The sequence below is a fragment of the Cuculus canorus genome, chromosome 1 (assembly GCF_017976375.1).
Source record: "Cuculus canorus isolate bCucCan1 chromosome 1, bCucCan1.pri, whole genome shotgun sequence".
In the NCBI taxonomy this organism is placed as follows: Eukaryota; Metazoa; Chordata; class Aves; order Cuculiformes; family Cuculidae; genus Cuculus; species Cuculus canorus.
The window spans coordinates 72,605,259-72,626,310 of record NC_071401.1 but is presented as its reverse complement, the minus strand read 5'-3'; the positions used below and the strand labels follow the sequence as shown (position 1 = coordinate 72,626,310).

At 38.9% G+C, this 21,052-nt stretch overlaps 2 protein-coding genes across 8 annotated transcripts in view; both read left to right on the top strand.

Annotated features, from left to right (window-relative positions):
• Positions 1-11,206, top strand: part of LOC104063729 (arylsulfatase D) — a 26,072-nt gene extending 14,866 nt beyond the window's left edge. For 3 of the 5 annotated variants that reach the window (XM_009565980.2, XM_054073301.1, XM_054073310.1), the window contains 2 exons: positions 444-788; positions 1,316-3,349. In XM_009565980.2, coding sequence (XP_009564275.2) covers positions 444-788; positions 1,316-1,350 — 380 coding nt within the window. In that variant the 3' untranslated portion in view covers positions 1,351-3,349. Of the gene's footprint in view, positions 1-443; positions 3,350-11,133 lie in introns of those variants that run through there. The other 2 variants (XM_054073298.1, XM_054073319.1) reach the window with 2 other exon arrangements.
• Positions 4,627-20,937, top strand: LOC104063748 (arylsulfatase D). Of its 3 annotated transcripts, XM_054073339.1 has the most exons (11): positions 4,627-4,878; positions 4,984-5,114; positions 11,134-11,283; positions 12,506-12,627; positions 13,019-13,141; positions 14,628-15,051; positions 15,959-16,095; positions 16,294-16,428; positions 18,513-18,675; positions 18,979-19,100; positions 19,573-20,936. In XM_054073339.1, the coding sequence occupies exons 3-11, from the start codon at positions 11,135-11,137 to the stop codon at positions 19,938-19,940; spliced, it is 1,743 nt and encodes a 580-aa protein (XP_053929314.1). In that variant the 5' UTR covers positions 4,627-4,878; positions 4,984-5,114; position 11,134; the 3' UTR covers positions 19,941-20,936. The 3 variants fall into 3 exon arrangements, with proteins under 3 accessions (XP_053929314.1, XP_053929317.1, XP_053929309.1); XM_054073342.1 differs by lacking the exon at positions 4,984-5,114 and having other exon boundaries at positions 4,627-4,901; positions 19,573-20,937; XM_054073334.1 differs by lacking the exon at positions 4,984-5,114 and having other exon boundaries at positions 4,628-4,878; positions 19,573-20,935.
• Positions 20,938-21,052: the final 115 nt, after the last annotated feature.

The following is a 21,052-nucleotide window of genomic DNA, read 5'->3' as shown; positions in this document are numbered from 1 at the left end:
TATTGCACAGCACAAACAGTTTGTTTATAGTTTCAAGGCCAGGCGAGCTACCAAAGCTCAGGACAGGCTTCATTTCTCTATCTGAATGCAGGGCCTGGGGAGTCCATACCCACCTCATCTCATGGAGAAGTCTTTTCCTCAGTCTTTTGTCTGTCCTTCTGCTATCTTAACAAACAAGCAAGTTATGGAAACCCCAAATTCCATAAAAACCAAAGTGAGAGATAACGGATAGCTGTTGAAAATTTTGGAGAAATTTCAAAATGCCAGGAATAATTTTACATTATTGGTTTAATTGTGGCACTTCATTTTAAATGAAATTACAACATTGTATAATAAATGTAGAGCTGAAGTGCAGCCAGAAAGAACTCTAGAAAAACATCCAGTCTTCTAATGCCTCGTGAAAACCACCAGTATCATTGCGAGTCTTCTCTCTTTCCTGCCAGGTGGAGCCATCTGGAAGGCTCACTATGTGACCCCTCTCTTTGACCCACCTGGGGCTGGAGCTTGTTATGGAAAAGGAGTTTGTCCATGTTTTGGGGAAGGCGTGACCCATCATGATCCTCCATTGTTGTTTGATCTCTCACGAGACCCTTCTGAAGCAAAACCTCTGACAGCTGACACCGAGCCTCTCTTCAACATTGTAATAAAGAAGATTGGAAGAGCCGTAGAAGAGCATCGCAGGACACTGGCTCCAGTCCCAGAGCAGCTCTCCTTGTACAACATTGTGTGGAAGCCATGGCTGCAACCATGCTGTGGGACATTCCCATTCTGTTGGTGTGATAAGGAAGGTGATAATAAACTTGCCAACCTATGAAGGAGAGAACCAGTTACTTTCTCAAAAGTGTTTTCAGATTAGAAGTGGGGTTTTTCGAGAGTGTTAATTGGTGGGTTTGGAGCATTTGTATGAGAATTGTCCCAGAGAGCTGCACTACATTTGTTAAAGGTGGCTTAGGATGGACTCTCTAAGGGGGGATCAAGATAGAACGATCTGAAAAGCATGCTTTCGTTGACATCTACTGACAACTGAATGAGTAGTTCAAATGCACTGAAGCAGAATGAGATTTGAACTGTACAAGTAATGATATCGTTTATGTTTTGTTGTTGATGAATATACACTTAGAAGTTTTGCTTGGGTTTTTTGTTCTGAATTTCTAAGTGATTCCTAGACTCAGGTCTCCCTTAATATTTTTAACATTACTGGAGATGCATAAGATGACCCTATAATAAATTTTTGCAGACTACAGCTTCCAAAATAATTTCACTCACAGTTCTTCACAGAATCTCCTTTAAAAGTGGCTTCCTTCTTTTCTTGTAGCTAGATTTCTGGATCAGGAGAAACTGCCTGGGTGAGGAAGACAGCTTGGAAACAGGACATTCTGGGTAAGGGCTGTATGCACTTTCTGGGAAGGATAGGACTCCTCTGACTGGAGTCAGCCTCTTTTAATGGAGGAAAAAAAAAGGGAAAGTATTTTCCCTCCCCAAAGCTGTTCCACCCAGCTCCCTAAACAGCATTGACAAAGCCATAATAGCTTCGATGGCCACAGAGGTGGCACACTGATAACCAGTTTAGTCATTTGGCCACAGAAGTGCACAAGTTACATTTCTGCCCACATCTCAGTCATAACTGGTTCCTGCTAACAGGTAGTAGGTTCAGAAAAGACCCTCTGAAATATGTCCAATACTAATTATGAAAACAAACAAACTCTAATTTACTATGAAAAACAGAAATGCAGAATGAAGGTATTTCCTGTTTCACAGGTTAAATTTTTGTCCCACCAAATAGCTAGAGTTACTTAGAACTTTGCTGCTGCTCTTTCATTTGCTTCAGTTCTTTCTTATTTGCATTTAAACAGTTGTTCCTATTAAAGTGGCTGTGCAGGCAATGCTTTTCATCGTATGACACACTATATATTTGTTTACAGACAACGTTACACTGCTATATCTAAATATGGAGGCATTTGAGAATGTAATTTGCCCATTTGCTTTATTTCACACACTTTTTACTATTTTTCTAACTATTGTGCTAAAGCCCATTTACCCTTGTTCATCTCCTTTGATAAGTGCTTGGTTTACTTTGGTATTATTTCCTCCCTTGTTTCCCACAATTCAGTCACTAGGAAATCTGAAGGTAAACAAAGCCTTACATCTTAAAAGCAAAGTTTTATTTTATGCTGTAATTTCATGCATTTTACAAGCTGTTATAATTCACCCAAGTGCTCCATCAGTGCTATTGATGAGAAAGGCACTCAGTCTTAATGTGAAAACTTCAAGAGATTATGTGAATCTACCACTTCACATGTACTGGATTGTTGCTTAATTTCCTCCATTGTTAGGAGTGTGTACTTTATTTCTCCCTTGATTTTTTTTTGTATTTCACTGGTTCTTCCTTGGCTAGTTTTAAAGGTCTTTTCATCTTCAATATGCAGTGTTTTCTTTCTTTACCAGAAATTACCGTAATCAGACTGACATTTTTCAGTTTCTCAGCCATTTCCCAAAATCTCGCTTCCATTCTCAAGCTCGTTTAGCATCTGGGATTTTAGACCCTCTCAATTTTTCAACTTTAAAAGTATGTCCACAACCCTCTCCTTAATACTGAACAATTTCTCAGGAGGAGCAGGAGAGGTTTATATGGAGGCAGTGCAGCCAAGATGGGTTGGATGGTGATTTTCTGTCTCTGTGTTGCATGACAGATTCGGGACTTGGGTCTCTATATATGGCAATAAAGACAGTGCTAATAAGGAGGTCCCTTCACAAAATGCTCTTTCTTGACATTTGCAGGCTTTTTCTGCAATTGAAAACACAGCCCCTCTAAACGCTGATGTTTAGGCTCTGTACAATTGGCCCATCCATTACATTTGGGTGACTAGGGGGCTGAATTTAAAGCTAGTCTTTTTGGTTATTCATGTATGTTTGGGATCCATATTTAGAGTGATTATGTCACTCAGCTGGCCAAATAGTTTACCTTGAAGAACTAATAAGAAAAGCCTTATTGTAAACCCCAAGATAAAGTTATTAAAGTCAACAAAATGCCAAAATAACCAACAAAGACATGACAAATAACACTGGAGAAAAAAAAAACAAATAAATAAATGTATCTAAGGGTAAAACCTGCACTCTTCAATTCTTTAATGGGGGACAGGGGGAAATAAAAGAACAGGTATGTATAATACAAGCTAACTAAAACTGGTTAAATCAACAGAAATACATACTAAAACATTAACATCAAATTAGCATGTCCAATTGGTAAGTATACTTAGACATTAATATTCAATCTATATGAAATAATTTGAAAACTCAAGAAAAAATATTCATAATCAGGAGATATTGCAGTTGCTTTATACCACCATATATAAGTCTTTCTCTGGAAGCTGAACTGAAGATATTGCTGACAAGGAGGGTTTTAAAAGCATCACATTACCTTACCTTGTCTATGATTGTGGCTAGGGAGACAAGATGGAAGACCCTTTCTGGCTGGGTAGAGTGAGATTTCCACAGGTGTGAGAGTTGGGAATGGTGTCATCAGATCTGTATTGGAGTAAAAAAGGCCAAACCAAATCCTTGCTTTTACTGTGTCTTTGCAGAATGGATCCTTTCCTTCGGTCTTGGAACTTTCTGCTGCTTCCTAGTCATACCATTTTCACCAAGTTCTTTCCAAATCAGCCAAAAAAAAGTCCCTCTTTAGTATTTCTGAAGCTTTACATTTTAATGTTTGCTCCTTGATGCATGTAAGTATCTTTCTCTCCTCAGCAGTTTCCTTGTCCTAATTTGAGCTGAAGCCTTCTTCCTTGCACTCTCATTTCTTTGTCCCACTCCATGAGTTTCTCCCAACTTCAATTACTTCTCCCAACTACTTTTTTGGGTGAAGAAGTTCTTGGTTCTTGAGGAAAATTGTGCAATTGCTACTGCTATATATAGATAAACCTTTAAGTCCCTAATGTTCTTGAGACTCATGCACTGCCCCTACTGATGATGCTATGAACTTCACTGTATCCGTACAGGTTTTTTATCAAGATCTAGTTAATAAGTTCTGATAAGCACAAGTAGCCAGTAAAAAGAGGGATCTGGTGTCCTCATGGGCCTGCAAAGTTGCATGGCAAGCCAGACTGTGCAACCTCGTGGGTGTTGTTGCTGGCACAAGAAAGAACTCACAGACTAAGGAACTATAATAACATAATGAGGAATTAGCCAGGCTGCCAAAGCACATACCAACACCGCAAGACTGATTTTCTTTGATCTCACGGGGCTAGCCAGCTCACCCTCTGCACTAGTCATGGCTATCCTGCTCCCATCTATAGGGTGGTTCTCCATATGACATAATATAGCCTATAGGCTCACTGCCCGGGATTTAAAATCTTCTACTCAGTTACTTCTAAAGGTCAGCTTTAGCTGTTATTGGAGCTATATTTCCAGCTTCTACTTCCAGCCTGAAATGAAAGTGAGAACAAAGCTCCTGCTGTAAGTGAGCATGGAGTGAAAAAAAAAAAAAAAAAAAAAAAAAAAAAAAAAAAAAAGATTAGGGTTATTTATTTATTTATTTATTTTTAAAAAGACACCGCTGTTTTTCCCTCAGGGAGGACTTGTTTTCTCCTTCCTTCACACAAAGTGGACATGTCTTTTGAGTAGGGATAAATTTGCCTTGTCTCCCCATGGGGTCCCACTGTTGTCGGGGCCCTGAGTTAGTGGGGCCAGCGTTTTCCCAGGCAGCACCCAGCACGTTTCCCGCCAGGCATTACCAGGAAGAAACATTGAACTTTGTCCCACAGAGCTGTGCTTTCCTTGGATGGCGTCCTGCCTCTGCTCTTGTTCGCATCTTCCTATGCTGACCTCCAACTGAGAGGCCAGCCCAGCCTCTGCCTTCCAGAGGAGCTGATCCACCAGGTCACAAATAGCAAAAACAACCTGTGAGCGGGGTTGGAGTATGTGTATGGGGGGAGGAGGGAGGGTTACAATAACTAACAATCTATATTTTTCTTCCCTCTTTAGTGTTTCAAACCAAACTCCAGGTTTTGGAGGGTTACGTGGTGAACGGCAGAAATTCAGTTTTTATTACTATAGCTGGCATTACTGTGGCTTTACAATCATAGAATAGTTTGGATTGGAAGGGACACTTAAAGGTACAATGATGTTCAGAAAGCATAATTTGCCTCCATATTGCTTCCATGTGATCTTCACTGCTTCTCCAGCAGCTGTACTACCAGCCACTGCTCTTGTTATCTCATTTGTTAACCTTATTTCTGTCTCCAATTTTCCACTCCTGTGTGTTGCTCTTGTCCCAGCTGTAAGGAATTCTTAGATGAGCAGTTTGAAGCCAGAAGGCACAATTAGATTATTTAGACCAGGGAGTGCTAATCCTGGTATAAAAACACGAGTGAATTTAAAGCCTAATGCCAGACCATCCCTTTCCACCCCTCTGAACGTGGGATGCTGCTGTACAGCAGCAAGGCCAGAACAGGGTACCCATAATAAAATGAAAAATTTGGGTTTCTCTCTGTGAGAGTTTTGGTTGCTGACAATGCACAACACTGAATGGTAATACAATGCTATAATCATGGTAACACAAGTATTGATATTATCCACATCAATATGACCTATATCCCCCCAGAGAACGCTGTTGCAGCTGATTCCCTAAGAGCGCAGAACAGACAGGAAAAGAAAGACAGGCCACTAAACATCTGGTTTTCGCCTTCTTTCTCTTTTGCAAGCACATCACTTGTTCTATGGTTGATGAATATCTCTTCTTCATGGCTCACCACCTACAAATGCTGAGCAAGTGACTATATTCACAGGAGCAGGGAGCTTTTTCTTCCTTGTTTCAATCAATCTTCACTTGTTGCTTCTCCCTTTCTAAACATCTACATGCCCGGAAGCTATGAAAGAGAGGGAGGAGAGGAACAACAAGGTAGGGCAACATATTGTATATGATATGTTGCATGTATTTTTCCTAGAGCTATAATGCAAGCTGAAGATAGGATTTTTTTATTACTTTCTAATTTACTGTTGAATGTGATAAACCTGCTGTATGGTATATTTTTATAGTAGACAGAAAGTGTTTGTTTTCAGCAAACAACTAAGCAGCAACATACCTCCACACATGACTTGAAAATGTTTGCCTTATTACTTATGATTCACTTTTGTTATATTTAAATAAGTGGCAAAAAGTTTGGAGGTTTGTTCAGTTTTTGCATCAGTGTGCAGATAATTTCTTCCAGTATCTAAAGTTAGACAAAGAAAGCAGGATCTTTTGCTGTGTCTGATTACTGATTTTTGGCTTATCCAACAAGAATTATTCTGAATAATTTCCAGTTGGAGCATATTTAAGAATGAGACGTTCCTCTCAGTTCTAGTGGATTTCTCAGAGTGAGTGATGGTCTTGCCAGTTTTGTGGGAACTGGGATAAAACATAACATGTACCTTTCTTCAATAAATATTTTAGCCATGGGCAGATATTTTTGAATGGAAGTGAGGGAAGAAGGGGCTAATTTTCTAGCACTTTCAGGCTTGTGGTTTGCTTTCTGTATATCAGAGCTGAAAAAAAGCAAGAAAAAACACAGGGTCTGTACAAGGCAGCCAGCTAGAGAAAGCTATATAACACTATAACACTTCTTGGAGTTGTTACAAATCTATTGGACTTGGGTCTGTCTAATTCTACTGCTTAACTAAGCAAAAGCTTCATCAAGTGACTGTTGAGGCAGCTACAGGCTTTGTGACATTCCTGCCAGGCTGAGTGACTTGTAAGTTGATTGAGACTTCCTTTCTAGCTAACAAATTTGGAGAAAGAATTGGTATGGCAGTCATGTGTAGTATTAGCTCCAGAAAACAGTAAGCTTTGGATGAGGTTTACAGACAAAATGGTTTAACTAAGGGGATTATGTCCATACAAAGTTGTGCTGGCCAGTTCCTGCTGTTCGTGACTGCAGGATTTGGCCTCTTTTTGCAGAAAAGTTTAGACTGAGTTATTATAGAGTCCTATGACATTTTGTGTGGAGGTACTAGGCTGAATAAGTGATGCTGTGTGAATAAGTAAATAAGCGATGCTGTGTCAGTGACACTGTGATGGTTGTAAATGAAGTAATAATATTTTTAGTTAATACAGACATCTAAGAACTATTCAGTTGAAGCAGTAACAGAAGTCATAAATTGCAAGAGCGTACTTGCTGTTAGCTTGGAAACAACCAGTTCTGTTAGACTTTGGGAAACCCACAGTTACCTCCAGTAATTTTTGTTTGGGGAGATTTCTATGGAGAAGAACTTGGAATCACCGCATTTATTCAGAGTCCTCTTTGTCTGTGTAAAGACTAATCAATCTGTAGAATTAGGTTTTTTAAGATTGCTTTGGGATTATATGAACCAGAATTTATATAGTGGGGAGGGGTTTTAGTGCAAGAACTAAGGACAATCTTGAAATAAAAAATGAATGTTTTGAGAAATAGCTTCTTCAAGTCAAGGGCCATTTTCTTTAGGTTATTTGAACTCTTTGGGTAAAAGTATCAAAATTAGCTTTCATTGAGCTCTATTAGGTAGCTTAGAAAAAGATATCTCATGAAATGGCTGCTGGGGAAAATACTATGTTCTTTATATCTGATTGTTATTCTTATTATGTATATATACTCGTATCATGTATATTTATCATTCATAAAGTCTTGTGGTGATAGGACAAGGTAAAATGGGTATAAACTGGAGAGGGGCAGATTTAGACATTAGGAAAAATTTCTTTACCATGAGAGTGGTGAGGCACTAAAAGAGTTTGACCAAGGAAGTTGTGGCTGCCCCATCCCTGGAGGTGTTTGAGGCCATGTTGGATGGGGCCTTGGGCAGCCTGATTTAGTGGGATGTCCCTGCCCATGGCAGGGGGGTTGGAACTACATGATCTTTAAGGTCCCTTCCAACCCTAATTATTTTATGATTCTGCGATTTTATGTTTACTCTGAACTGTTAAATTTCAGCTGACTGCCTGCTATGGGGAGTCCCGTAACTTGTGTTTATTTACTTTTCTTTCTTCAGCTTAAGGTACACAATCATGATTATATCACACTCTATTTGGAGAAATAATTGAATAACAAATTGCCTTGCTGGCAGAAAATGTGTGACCTATTTGTCTGATTTCACCTTCCAAATACTGTCTCTGTCTCGGCAAAACTGGTGACCTGTTCTTTCTCACCATAAATTTATACAGTAATTAATCTCTTGTTCTTAAGTGAACCTTTGTTCTCTCAAAATAAAACATCTTTTACCACTCTTGAACTGTCTGCTTGTGGTTTTCTACCCTTTTTAAGTTCTCAAACTTCTTTTTGAAAACAGTTCTCTTTTGGTCAGTACAAAGTTTGATTCCATCAGTGCTCCTGTCTTTGAGGTAGAACAGTCTCACTATAGAGATATAAGGATTTATCGAGCCCTTTTCTCCTTCAAACTTCGCATTCATGTCTGTGGTCAATTTGTTGCTTCCTATAAGCTTAACTTATTTTCAGGAACATGGCCTGCCAGGAGATGATTGCACTGTTACCTTGCACAGCCATTGCTGCCATTCTATTCAGGTGAACAGATACCTGTCTCATTCCTGCATGTGTTTCTGCTCTGCAGAATTAAAATTGTGTTATTTGAGTTGACACACCTGTTTTTTCCCCAAGCTTTTCTTGGGTTCAAATGAATCACTTTTCTTAATGCTTCATTTGCTTTGTCTTTTCTGTTCCCTTCCTTACCCCCACGTAAGATATTCAACTCCACTAAAAATCATATCATTTTTCTCTCCCCCTATTTTTAATTCTTCCCTGACTGCAAGCCCCGCACTGTTGGAAGTTGTCTCTCCCTTCGTACAAGCTTTTAGACGTATAGTCTAAGGTGCCAGCCTCTATAACAGATACAAGTTCCCTGTGAAATCTTATAGAAGGGATAGAATCCTTGAACAGAAGCATGCTATAATCTCATAACACTGTAATTCTTTCAGTATGCGCTGGGCAGAGTAGTTTCATCTTAGAAAATTTTAAGGCACGTACAGGCACTAAATTTTATAGTTTTATAGGTTTTTTTCAACATCTGCTTGCCTGTGCTGATGGTTTCTAAGCTGTCCTCAGAAGATCATTGTCAATAGATCTATGGGAGCTCAGCTATGCAGTAAAACCATACTAAGCCTCGTAAATAAAGGTTATATTAATAGTGGCCTGTATTTTCCTAATGTTTTGCACTTACCTGATTCATTAAGCAGATGTTGTAAAATCACTTAGCAATACTGACTGCCAAATGATTTTTAGGAACATCTTAAGTACATAATTAATGTCTTCAGGTTTTTAAACAATTAAAACTGTCTCCCAAGTGGAAGTTTCTGTCTATGCTATCAACATTATCATTTCCAGAAATAGCTTCCTAGGTAATTCTGAAAAGGTTTATATATCCTTATGTATCTACATGCATGTTTTAAGTTCTACTTTGTTTCAACTCTATTGCTTTCAAGATGTATTTGTGTTTAGTAACAAAACATTTTTACGCTCTTCCTCCATGTGTTGCTGAAAGATGATCTTTTTTTCTCTAAGCATTATTATTTTATATTATTTACAGTAATGCTACATAACAACTTAAGATAGACTTGGAATTATAAGCAGTAGGGTGCCTGAGGTGAAACTTGTCCTTGACCCTATCTTAACCCAGAAGCAGGATTAACAGGGAATCAGCAAATATCCAGCACTTATCACTTTGTTTCCTCTTGGTGTTAGTATGGGGCTGCAGACATCAGTAAAAGCAGATTTCATAATTTGCCTTTTTTTTGTTATTATTTTCCTTTTTTTTTTTAATGTAACAGAGGTTGTGAACACTACTCTTCTCTGCAACTTGGAAAGAATAATACCCGAGTACCTGAAATGAGCTGTTAGAGGCTGCTTATACCTAGGGTCTTTCAAAAGAGACCTTCCCCCTGCAGCTCTACCCAAATGTATTGGCACTCTGAAAGAATTCATCATAGCAATATAACGCCCTGTAACTCTTCAGAGATACACCATTGGTAGATAGAAAATTCTCCTTTCCTTAAAATGAGTAATCCAAGCACAGAGATAGAAATTGCCCACAGTGCTTCTAAGGTTTCACCACAACTCTGTAAATCACTGTTGTAACTTAGTAGTAGAAGTTTGGGAAAAAAATAGCTGGAACTTTGGTCTTGAATGATTAAATCCCCATAGCTACTGGTTACTTATTTACAACCGGGAGTTCACAGCCATATTTACAGAAAGTCCTATGTGTTGTGTTAGCCTGTTAGAGGTGGTGGTTACTTTTTCATTTAAAAACGTGTTCTTGTATATAAGAACTTTACACCAAAACTGCAGATCCTGGAATGGTTTGCAGGAGATTTCTCTGTGCTATAGAGTTGTGGCTATTCCACGCCCTGCAAAATTAGTACCTAGTGTGGTGATAACTCTGTTCAAGTAAAAAAATCAATCCATGACTATGTTTTAAAACCATCAATTAGCAATCCTTACTTGGATGAAATTCATATCTTCTAGGCGTATTTATATAAATGTACAGTATGTAAGTGTAAAAATGTAAATTCTATTTTCTGCAGATATTAAATATACTTTATGATGGTATGGGGGCTGGCTGACATCCTAGAATGGTATTAGAGAAGACGGCCTCAAGTTCAAAAATTTCTTGAGTTGCAGGGGAGAGTTTGTTTGGGCTTTTTCACTCCCCTTCCAAAAATAACTAAAACTGCTTTATTGAGTGGAGGCAAAATTCAGAAAATCCTAGAGTGACTTTGGAACATAACCTGGATTTTCATAGAAATTATGAAACTTAGAAACAATAATTTTTCTAAGCTTTTTGGAATTTTTTTATACATTTTGATTTCTACACAACCTATTCAAGACAGGAATTACCAAGCTGAATGAGTAAAATGACAGGCTCCACTTATGTCCTTTCTTCTTGGGCTGTAGAATGGCTACCACAGCCCCTGATTAGAGGCATTTAGGTGGCAGAGATGGAAAAAATGGAACCAGTAAAACTCTGTTGTCCTCCTTCCCCCTGAAAGTGGAGCCAGGAAACAAAGTTTCCCACTATTTTGTGTGTCGTGCTTCAGATTTGCTGTTGGGAGGGCTACCATCACTGTCTAGCCCTTACGAGTCATATGTAAGAAGTAGTTTTTCTGTCTTTCAGGATGTACCTCCTAACAGCACTGACTTCATGTTTATTCTGGAACATGTTTGGCTTGAGTGTAGCTATGGATTCTAAACCAAATATACTTCTGTTTCTGGCTGATGATCTTGGCATCGGAGATATAGGTTGCTATGGGAACAATACCATAAGGTAAAAGATCTCTCAGTACAATATATTTAACACTATAGAACATCTATCCTGGATAATTAACACTAATTATAAAATAAGAAATGTCATTAATTCAAGGCTCTAATAATTGTGTCGTTAAGTACTTATATATATTGCACATACAGCATGCAGTGAAAGGAAAAAAAATACCACATTTTAATTTTGGCTTTTAAGTTCTTTCTGGGAATTCTTCCCAATCCTGTCTGTTAGCTCTCCAGCCACTTCTTTAAGTAATAGTTATGTTTTCTCTCCTTCTTTTGCATTACTTTCTTCATTGATTTCCCTTCATAGTTAAGCCTTACTCTTTCCAACCAGTGTTTTTACCGAATCCCTCATCCACTTGCTTGCCATCTCTTCCAAAACACTCTCATCCAGACTCATGTGAACTGACCCACATAATTTATTACTTGATTACATGCCTTCAAAACTAGTCATTACAGTCCTTCAAAACTAAAAAGGCAAAGCAGAACTGAACAGGCATTGGGAGCACATTTTAAAAAGCCTCAACACATGCCCTCCAAGTGGAGCACAGACATTTTGCTGGCGTGCTCTGGATGCATTTCCCTCACATGATATTAGTGGGGTGGTGTAGAGAAAAAGGAATGTGCTTGTGGAACTCTGTTGTCCTCCTCTGCTAGTGGCGAAGATGAGGGGAGGCCTCTTTCATTCTTTGCGGTATTGTAGTCAATTATTTTGGGAAAGCTAGGCACCCATACAAATGTAACTGTGTAAAGGTATCACTATGTTATGAAATAACTAGCATGTGTTAAAAACATGGAAAAGAAAGGCTTGCTTCCAAGAGCTTCAGACACCTTGTGAGGGTCTCTGGCTCAATGAACCTTGAAATTCAGGGTCTAAATATGCTGGACAGTGATCCATTGAAAGTATTGGAATAGTAAAATAGCAATCTTTCTTAGATGATTCATTCCGCTTTGGTTCTATTTTCCAACTAAACAGTACAAACGACACATAGGTTTCTTTCCAGTGTGCCCACTGTGATCTGTGGTTGCATCCTGAGAAACTGATTCTCAAGTGGCTACAACCCACTTCACCAGCTATGGGAAACCTCACTAGATCAGTCCTGGAGTGTGCAAAGAAAAGATCTCTCTGGAGAAACTGGTCAAAAGCTCTAGTTCTTCTCGGCAATTTGTTAAAATAAATTTCAGATTATCTTGTTTCTATTAAACTTGAAAATGTTTTCTAGGACTCCAAACATTGACCGCCTGGCAAGAGAAGGAGTGAAACTTACTCAGCACATTGCTGCAGCTCCACTTTGCACTCCAAGCAGAGCAGCGTTCCTCACTGGCAGATACCCCATTAGATCAGGTTGGGCCCATTTTGAATTACAAATTACTGTGCCCCATAGTGCCTTCCCTCTGGTGTAGGGAAATGCAAATATCATCTCTCATTTTAAAGGAAAAGCAGAGAGGCTTGATTATCTGAGTTCGTCAGAAGTGCAGAAAATAAAACCAATTATATGCTGTCACCACTGATCTACTATCGGTTTGATAGTAAAACTGGTGCCAAACAGTATTTGCTTTGAATATAAATCTTAACCACCCAAAGTACCCTAAACACACTCTTGTGACTGCCCACAAGATATGCTCAGCTTGATGACTTGCGAGGAACTCTGGCTTTGGGTTGAGGTCCTGATGTGGAAGTTGACAGGAGCAGCCCAGCCTCTGCCAGCAGGAATGACTGGGGTTGTTTCTGCCAGGGATGGCATCCAGCAACAGGTACCGGGCGCTGCAGTGGAATGCTGGGTCAGGAGGGCTCCCTGCTAATGAAACAACATTTGCCAGACTGCTGCAGCAACAAGGCTATACCACTGGACTGATTGGTAAGCATGACCTTGAAGAATGTACTAGCCATATGAAGAGAATTTAGGCATTGTGTTTCCTCAAAATGTTCTGTTAGTCACAGGTACAAATCCCCTACAAAAAGCTGAAGCAGAGGGGGAATCATCATATTTGCAAGACTAGTAAAAATACTGTGATCTAAAGGGGTTTACAAAAATGGTAATGCCTGTACAGGGCACCTGAAACAGGAAGAATTGATAACTTTACCATTATTATACTGGCTGAGCATTTATTTTACTTACCTTAAGATTTTACAAAAGTTGGCCCACTGAGAGATTTTTATTTACTGTAGACACTTTTCCAAACAAAACAACACCTTTAAGTATTTCATCTGCCTTTTGGATGCAAGAGGTAGAGAAACAAAAGAGGATAGGGAAAGAAGAGCATAAAGTTTGTATCCACAGAGGAGGTGAAGCACAAGTGTCTCACAGATGAGGCTGTAAGGTCCTGAAGAGACATGATACAGCAGCTGTTTCATCAGAAAAAGCTGAAATGCAAAAGCGTTAAACACTGCCCCATAGTGCCTTCCCATCTGTGACTTTGATCAGACCCTAACAGTTTTGAGATTCATCATTCTTTTGCCGAATATCTTTGAAATCAATTGGTAAACTCCCTCTTTTCCCTTCCATTTGCTTTTATTACTATCAAGTAGAGGCACTTCTCCAATCGATCCCTTCATGTAAAGGGGTAGGTGAAGCAAGCACTGTGCCCCTTAAAGCCAGAGGAGCTGTGGCCAGCTATGCCAAATGCATCATCTTGTCCAAGTACTGGAAATAGATGTGGCTGCATTGAATCACGAGCTAAGGAACTGTAGTCTTCCTGGCTGAGTTTGTAATTACTTCGCAATCACATAACCCAGCAAACCTCATGGTCCTATAATCCAGCATATTTTCTAAGCAGACAAGAGCTTCTGTCTACTTGCTCTGTGTTGGGCAAGAATAGTAAGAAATGCTCGGTTACAGCCATTTCTCCTTTTCATATGGAGTTGACACTTGCCTGCGAAATCACCTTCCTGAGTCTGGTGGTCAAGATAACTGTTAACATTGGCCAAAATTTTACTGGATCTTCCAATAAATTTTTAAGTATGGCAAAATGAAGTTACAAGTAAGCCAAAGTTAGGAAGGAAATATATTAAAGCAGCCAGTGAGCTATAGAGTACCTTAATTCCCTGATCCTCGTTGAAAGGTAAGGAAATCCCATTCTTAAATGACCCTTAGCTGAGTAGCTGAGCATCATGCAATTTTCTCTTTCTATCCCCTGTTCATTTGGAGGTTGCCCATTACAGTATGACATTCACTTGGTAAAGCACTGGTTTCACCAAACATCTTATGCATGAGGAGAATTGCTTGATACTCTGTAGAAAACCAGAGTAACTTGCCTAATTCCCAAACAGATGATGATGATGCTACTTGGGCTCCTTTTGAGTTGTCTAATCTCCTAATTTATTTCATGCTTTAAAACTTTCAGGAAAGTGGCATCAAGGTGTAAACTGTGAATCCTTCAATGATCATTGTCATCATCCTCTCAGTCATGGGTTTGACTACTTTTATGGTATGCCTTTCACACTTTTAAGTAACTGTCAAGAAAACAAACCTCCAGAACTGGATGTAGCCCTTCAAGAAAAGCTTTGGCTTTACAGTCAGATAATTATTCTTGCTGTTCTCACTCTCACTGCTGGAAAACTGACTAATTTGATTTCCATCGACTGGAAGATAATTGTCTGTTTTACTTTGGTGGGCAGCCTTTTCTTCATTTCTTGGTACTCCAGTTACGGCTTTGTGCAGTATTGGAACTGTATCTTGATGAGGAACCATGACATCACTGAGCAGCCAATGAAGTTAGAGAGGACTGCTTCCCTCATGCTCAGAGAGGCAATATCATTTATCAAAAGGTAAATTATCTGTCTGTAGTTTTGTTTTTTTTTAAAGGGACCAGGATGTTCTGGGCACTTGGAATACTTTTCTCTGGTGACTACGGCTGTATCATGATAACTGCTTTGAAACTCATACCCAAGTTCTCTATTTAGAAGCCCAATGGACTTGGATATTATTTGAAACTGTCTCATATTGGAAGCTACAGTAAATGAGATGGATTTTAAGCAAATGATGTATGACCATCTCACTAAACCCTGTAATCTGTAATTACTGTATTTCCTCCAATATTTAGCAGGTAATTTTACACTTCATTCTACAAGCCTCGTTTGTGCTCTTTTTCATAAATACCCAGATAAAATGTGAGTGATGAACAAAATTATTTGATGTGAAAAATCTCAAAATACTTTAAGTATGTTTTTAAGGATTGAGAAGAAAAACAAGATTATTCATTTTCTAGATTCAAGTTCTGCCTGAATAACCTTCTATAACCTTTCTGTGCATCAAGTGTCTTTCTATGAAACAGGGAAAGTAACTATTCTTTCCTTAATGTTTGTGAAAACAAATATACTGAGAGTTGTGGGTGGCCATCTTAGAAAATTCACACAAATATTGAAGTAAATATGAGACTGTATCCATTTTCATTTAATTAAAAAGCATCAGTTAGGCACATGTTTAACTTAAATATTGTTCACAGGCTATGCCTGTTTACATGTTGGAATTTGAAAATATTCTGGATGGAAAGGATCTTTCTTGTCCATGTTGCATGTAAAAGGAAAACTGTCACTTGTCATCAAGGGGGATGCACTAGGTGCTGGTACAGTATAGATCCGATGTGTGTGTTTGTATATGGGTGAATATGAAACCTTTCAAAGTATTTCAAACACACAATAAATACTGTTTTTATTTTTTTTGCAATTTTTTAAGAAATAGGCACGGACCATTCCTCCTCTTTGTTTCCTTTTTACATGTTCACACACCCCTCTTTACCACGGCAAAATTTCAAGGGAAAAGCCATCATAGCTTATATGGAGACAATGTAGAAGAAATGGACTGGATGGCGGGTAAGTATTTGTTTCAGACACGTATACCTGTATATTTTAAAGCAGGAAAACTAATAAAGCCAAAATATTTACTGAAATCAAAGCTATTAAAAACTACTGATGGGGCATTGCAAAAGATTATTATTGAAAGATTATAAACATGGCTTGATCTTTCTAATTGCTTAATAGGAATCTGTTGTCTTTCTTCTTAAATTTAAGGCAAAATTCTGGATTCACTTGACAAAGAAGGTTTGACAAATCGTACATTTACATACTTTGCCTCTGATCATGGAGGACACTTGGAGGCTCAGGATGGATCTGCCCAGCTAGGTGGCTGGAATGGAATTTATAAAGGTAAGAAAAACACTATGACTCTACATCAACTTTAGAATCAGAAACATAACGAATTTTTCTGATTGAAACTATCAAGGCTGAACGAGTTGCATTTTTAGCTTGAAGCATAGGTGACCTATGTGGACACTTTAGTCTTAGTCACTTTTTCTTTCAGTAAAATGCATGCATTATAACATATCTCCTTGATAAAGGTATTGTTTAGCTTGATACCTGTAAATTTTTTGTTGTCCTCAAGTAAAAAGCACTAGAAAAAATGTGATAGTTCCCCATAATGAATTCTCTCTCTGAGGTTTTTTTTATTTTCTCCACAATAGTTTCTTGTTTCTTTTCCCATTATGTTCCAGAAATCATTGCTGTCCAGCTAGTGAAGACAGAATAGAGTAAGGACACATTAGGTCATGACTTGCAGCAACAAATTATACCCCATATGCTTTTATATTTCACCCAGAATCAGTGATAAGCATAAACCTCAAATGGCCCTGGTGGTCTAAAACATCAGTTGTTACCTACTTCTTGTCCCTCTCTGCTGTGAAACATTCTTCAACCTGCTGAGTAGTGCAATGACTTTTTTTTCAAGCCAAAAGAATATGTATTCATTGCATTTACTCCTACCTACTCTAACAGCCCTCACCTCATCCTGTGACCTGTCATGAACATGTGACAATATATGTCAGGACTTAGGCTCTGTTATTACCAATGAACCATCCACTTTTAGCCCAAACTTTCGATGTATTTATTTTCCTAAAACAGGTTTCTTCCATTTCTAATTCTTTTTTCAGCTGTTCCACAGTGCACAACAGAGGCCAAAGACATTGAATTTTGGCTCCCATGAGGTGGATGCTCTCCTGCTGAGCAATGGAGATTTCTGACCCTTATGAAAGGGAAGGGTTTTAATGTAGTCTTCTCATCCCCCATCTCGGTCCCTGCTTTTGCTTGAGAAAGTGCCTCTCTTTGTGGATAAGAGTGACTCATAAGCCTGATGGGACAATGTTTTTTTCCATATTGAATATATGAATTAAAATATGTTCCTGCTTTGGGAGCTAGGTAAATATTGTCTTCATGCAACTAGCATCAGGATGCTGTATTAGGTCCGTTTCTTTAGTAATAAGTTGGGAAAAGGTGAGAGCCTGTCTCTCAGTGTCCTGCTTTCTCGTGGTGCTCCTCATCTCAGTGTTCTATGCTCACTTCCAGGGATGGACTGAGTATAGTTTTGTTTGTTTTATTATTGTTATTACTATTCTATTAGTTGTATTAGTATCATCATTATTATTTACTCTTCTTTCACAGTTCTATTTAAAACTGTTTTTATTTCAGCCCATGAGTTTTCCTTTTCCAATTCTCCTCCCCACCCGAGAGGAGAGAGAAATCTGGGGAGTGTATTGTTTAGTTGCCAGATAAGGCCTAAACTAAGACAAGCATCTTTGGTATGATTTCATAGGGTAGATTTTTGCTTCTGAGTAAGAGATGTTGCATTAAGCATTGGGAGAGTTAGGCTGAAGTCTGAATTTCAAAAAAGGAAGAGATGCATAAGGCATATGGAAATACAAGTGTTAAGGACACGTATTTTGAAGAGAATCTTTGGCTTTAAAATGAAGACTTTTTTTTTAGTTTTTCATTAAAATAGGATACTAATTAGTAAGTCTTGTGTAGATTAAAAAAAAATATGAAATATTTCTTCAGTCTTTTGAGTTCTTTCAGTTTCCAGTTTCTTCTCTTTTCTTTTGCTGGGAAGCTCCTTGATGACCCAGGTAAATGCCGGTCATCCTTTAAATGGAGGATAGCAGAAGGTTGAAGCTCTTTTATTGTTGTGGAACATTAGTTTTTAAATGTAGATTTATTATTCCTAGCCCCACCTGTGGTCAAAGTTAAAATAGAGATTGCCCCCCCCCCGTATTTCTAGGTTTGGATGAGTTACATGTAACATTTTGAGGCCTTATAAAGTATGTGAACTCCAACACAAATGAAGAGCCAAATCTGTTGGATAAGCAGTATATTACTGCATCTTTTTCTGTGCAATCAAATGCAATGGGCCACTTAAGAGTGTTTTTCTCTCAACTACCATATGTTGATTCATTTCTCTGCAGGTGGAAAAGGCATGGGAGGCTGGGAAGGAGGGATCCGTGTGCCAGGAGTATTTAGGTGGCCAGGAGTGTTACCCGCAGGAGGAGTTATAGATGAACCTACGAGTCTTATGGATATTTATCCCACAGTTGTTCATCTGGCTGGAGGAATACTGCCACAGGACAGGTACAGTGATATTTTCAACGAGAGAAAGTGATAGGAGAGCTAACCAGTTAAAATTTACTGTATTTCTTACCCTTGGAGATTCCACAAATATTGCTTAGCGTAAAGCTTAGGTCTGAGATTTTAAACTAGTGAGCAAATTCTCCCAGATGTGCCTACAGGTGTTCTCATGGCCAGAGGGGTTGTTTCTGCCAAAGATTAGGGGCCAGTTTCAAGTCTAAGTTCAGCCTTATGCAGGAAAAAATTGATAGCTGAGGTACTGTGAGGTTTGCCCCTGCTTGAATACACTTCTCTCCATTACATTAGGGTGATTGATGGACGAAACTTGATGCCTTTGCTTCAAGGAAAATCTCAAAAGTCAGAGCATGAGTTCCTGTTTCACTATTGTGGGTCCTACTTGCATGCAGTCCGGTGGCACCAGAAGGACAGTAAGTATAAAAACGTGCTCTTTGCTAACTGCAAAACATGAGTTTCCTCATCTTGATAGCTAACTTGCTAATTGACAAATGTATTTCATGTTGGATGTTTAACAGTCCTGATCTCTGACATTCTTAAAATTGTTGTGCATGACTTAAAATTGTTGTGCATGACTTATCACTGACTTTGGCTGGTTGGACCTGTCTTATAGCAAAGAAATATTTCCAAGTAACAAACCTATTGGAAGAGGGGTAGAGGAACAGGCTGCCCTCTACTACACTGGATATTTAATGTGGTTTTCTTCATACCTTTAGTGTTTTCCATCTTCAAAATCAGTACTCCACAGAGAATCTGATTTGTAGTGATGGGGGCACCAGGGAGAAGAGGTTTTCTTAGTAAATGGCTATACTCCTATTGCTTGAAGGCACTTTCCATTTTCTTCTATTGTCTTGTAGTGGTGCCATAAGATTTCTTTCCCGACAGGTGGAGCCATCTGGAAGGCTCACTATGTGACCCCTCTCTTTCATCCACCTGGGGCTGGAGCTTGTTATGGGAAAGGAATTTGCCCATGTTTTGGGGAAGGCGTGACCCATCATGATCCTCCATTGCTGTTTGATCTCTCACGAGACCCTTCTGAAGCAAAACCTCTGACAGCTGACACCGAGCCTCTCTTCAACATTGTAATAAAGAAGATTGGAAGAGCCGTAGAAGAGCATCGCAGGACACTGGCTCCAGTCCCAGAGCAGCTCTCCTTGTACAACATCATGTGGAAGCCATGGCTGCAGCCATGCTGTGGGACATTCCCATTCTGTTGGTGTGATAAGGAAGGGGACAACACACAGAGGTTGTGAGGTGGATGTCTACTAACATGTCATGTGGCACTGAGTCGTCTGCTGACAAAGCTTTCAGAAAATAATTGTGTCCTTTCTCTCTCTGGGAAGCAAAGGGGATGAAAATAAAGAAAAGGAATACTGATCAGAGATACTTCCCTTTCATTCTTCACTACTAGCCAAAGGTCTATCTCTTTGATGTGGTAAAGTGCTTGAATGGTGACTGGTTTTGCAGATTTGCATGTGAGAGAGCTGTAGAGGTATATGCCTAAACTCTGCCTAATTTATGCCTGCTTAAGCAATAACTGGCAAACTTTGCAGGGACCCTAGCATATGGTACCGAGTAGGCAGCTGTAAGGAATACTAGATTTGAACTGAACTCTTATGTCGTGGTTGTGCCCCTATAGTTCATATGATTTCATTGTCGTCCTCTATCCAAACATAATTGTTTGTACCAGTATCGCATCCTGTACTTCTGCGTTATCTCTGCAGTAATCTCATTGAGTTGTTGAGCAACAGCTGAGACAGAGTGAATCTGATTTAGTGAGTGATCATCCTCAGGTTGTGAATAGCTTTTTGAACAGATCTGCAACTTTAGTTAGGTAACAGTAATGTATGTCAGGAACAGTACAAAATACAAAACATCCAGTATAACTCTGCAACAGTTGCAAAAGAGAGAGAAGCACTTCGTTCTTCAGAAAGAGAAGGTGCATACCAATATGGCAAACAGTAATGTTATTGAAAATAAGATTTCAATAAAAAATGTTTTGGGTTAATATTATACCTGGCACTGTTTCAATGTAAGATCCAGAAAAATAAGGTTCATTTGAGAATCGTGTTGGAATTCATGCTTGGTAAAAATGCTTGGTAGAAGTATGCTTAGGTTTACAAACTACAGCTTGTGAAAAGAAGTTTTACCAATGCTAGTTAAAAAAAAACAACAACAACTAAACAAAAGTCCTGCAGTGGTGTGAGCGTAGCCAGGCTTTCTAAGGAGGTGTGACTTTGCACTGAACTTTGCAGTGCAATTGCAGAGAATTTAGGGCTTTGAATTGTATTAACGACTGCGTGTTGAGCATGAGTGGATTAAGTCAGAGTTTTGTTATAAGAATGCTGCTAGAACTCTACAGATC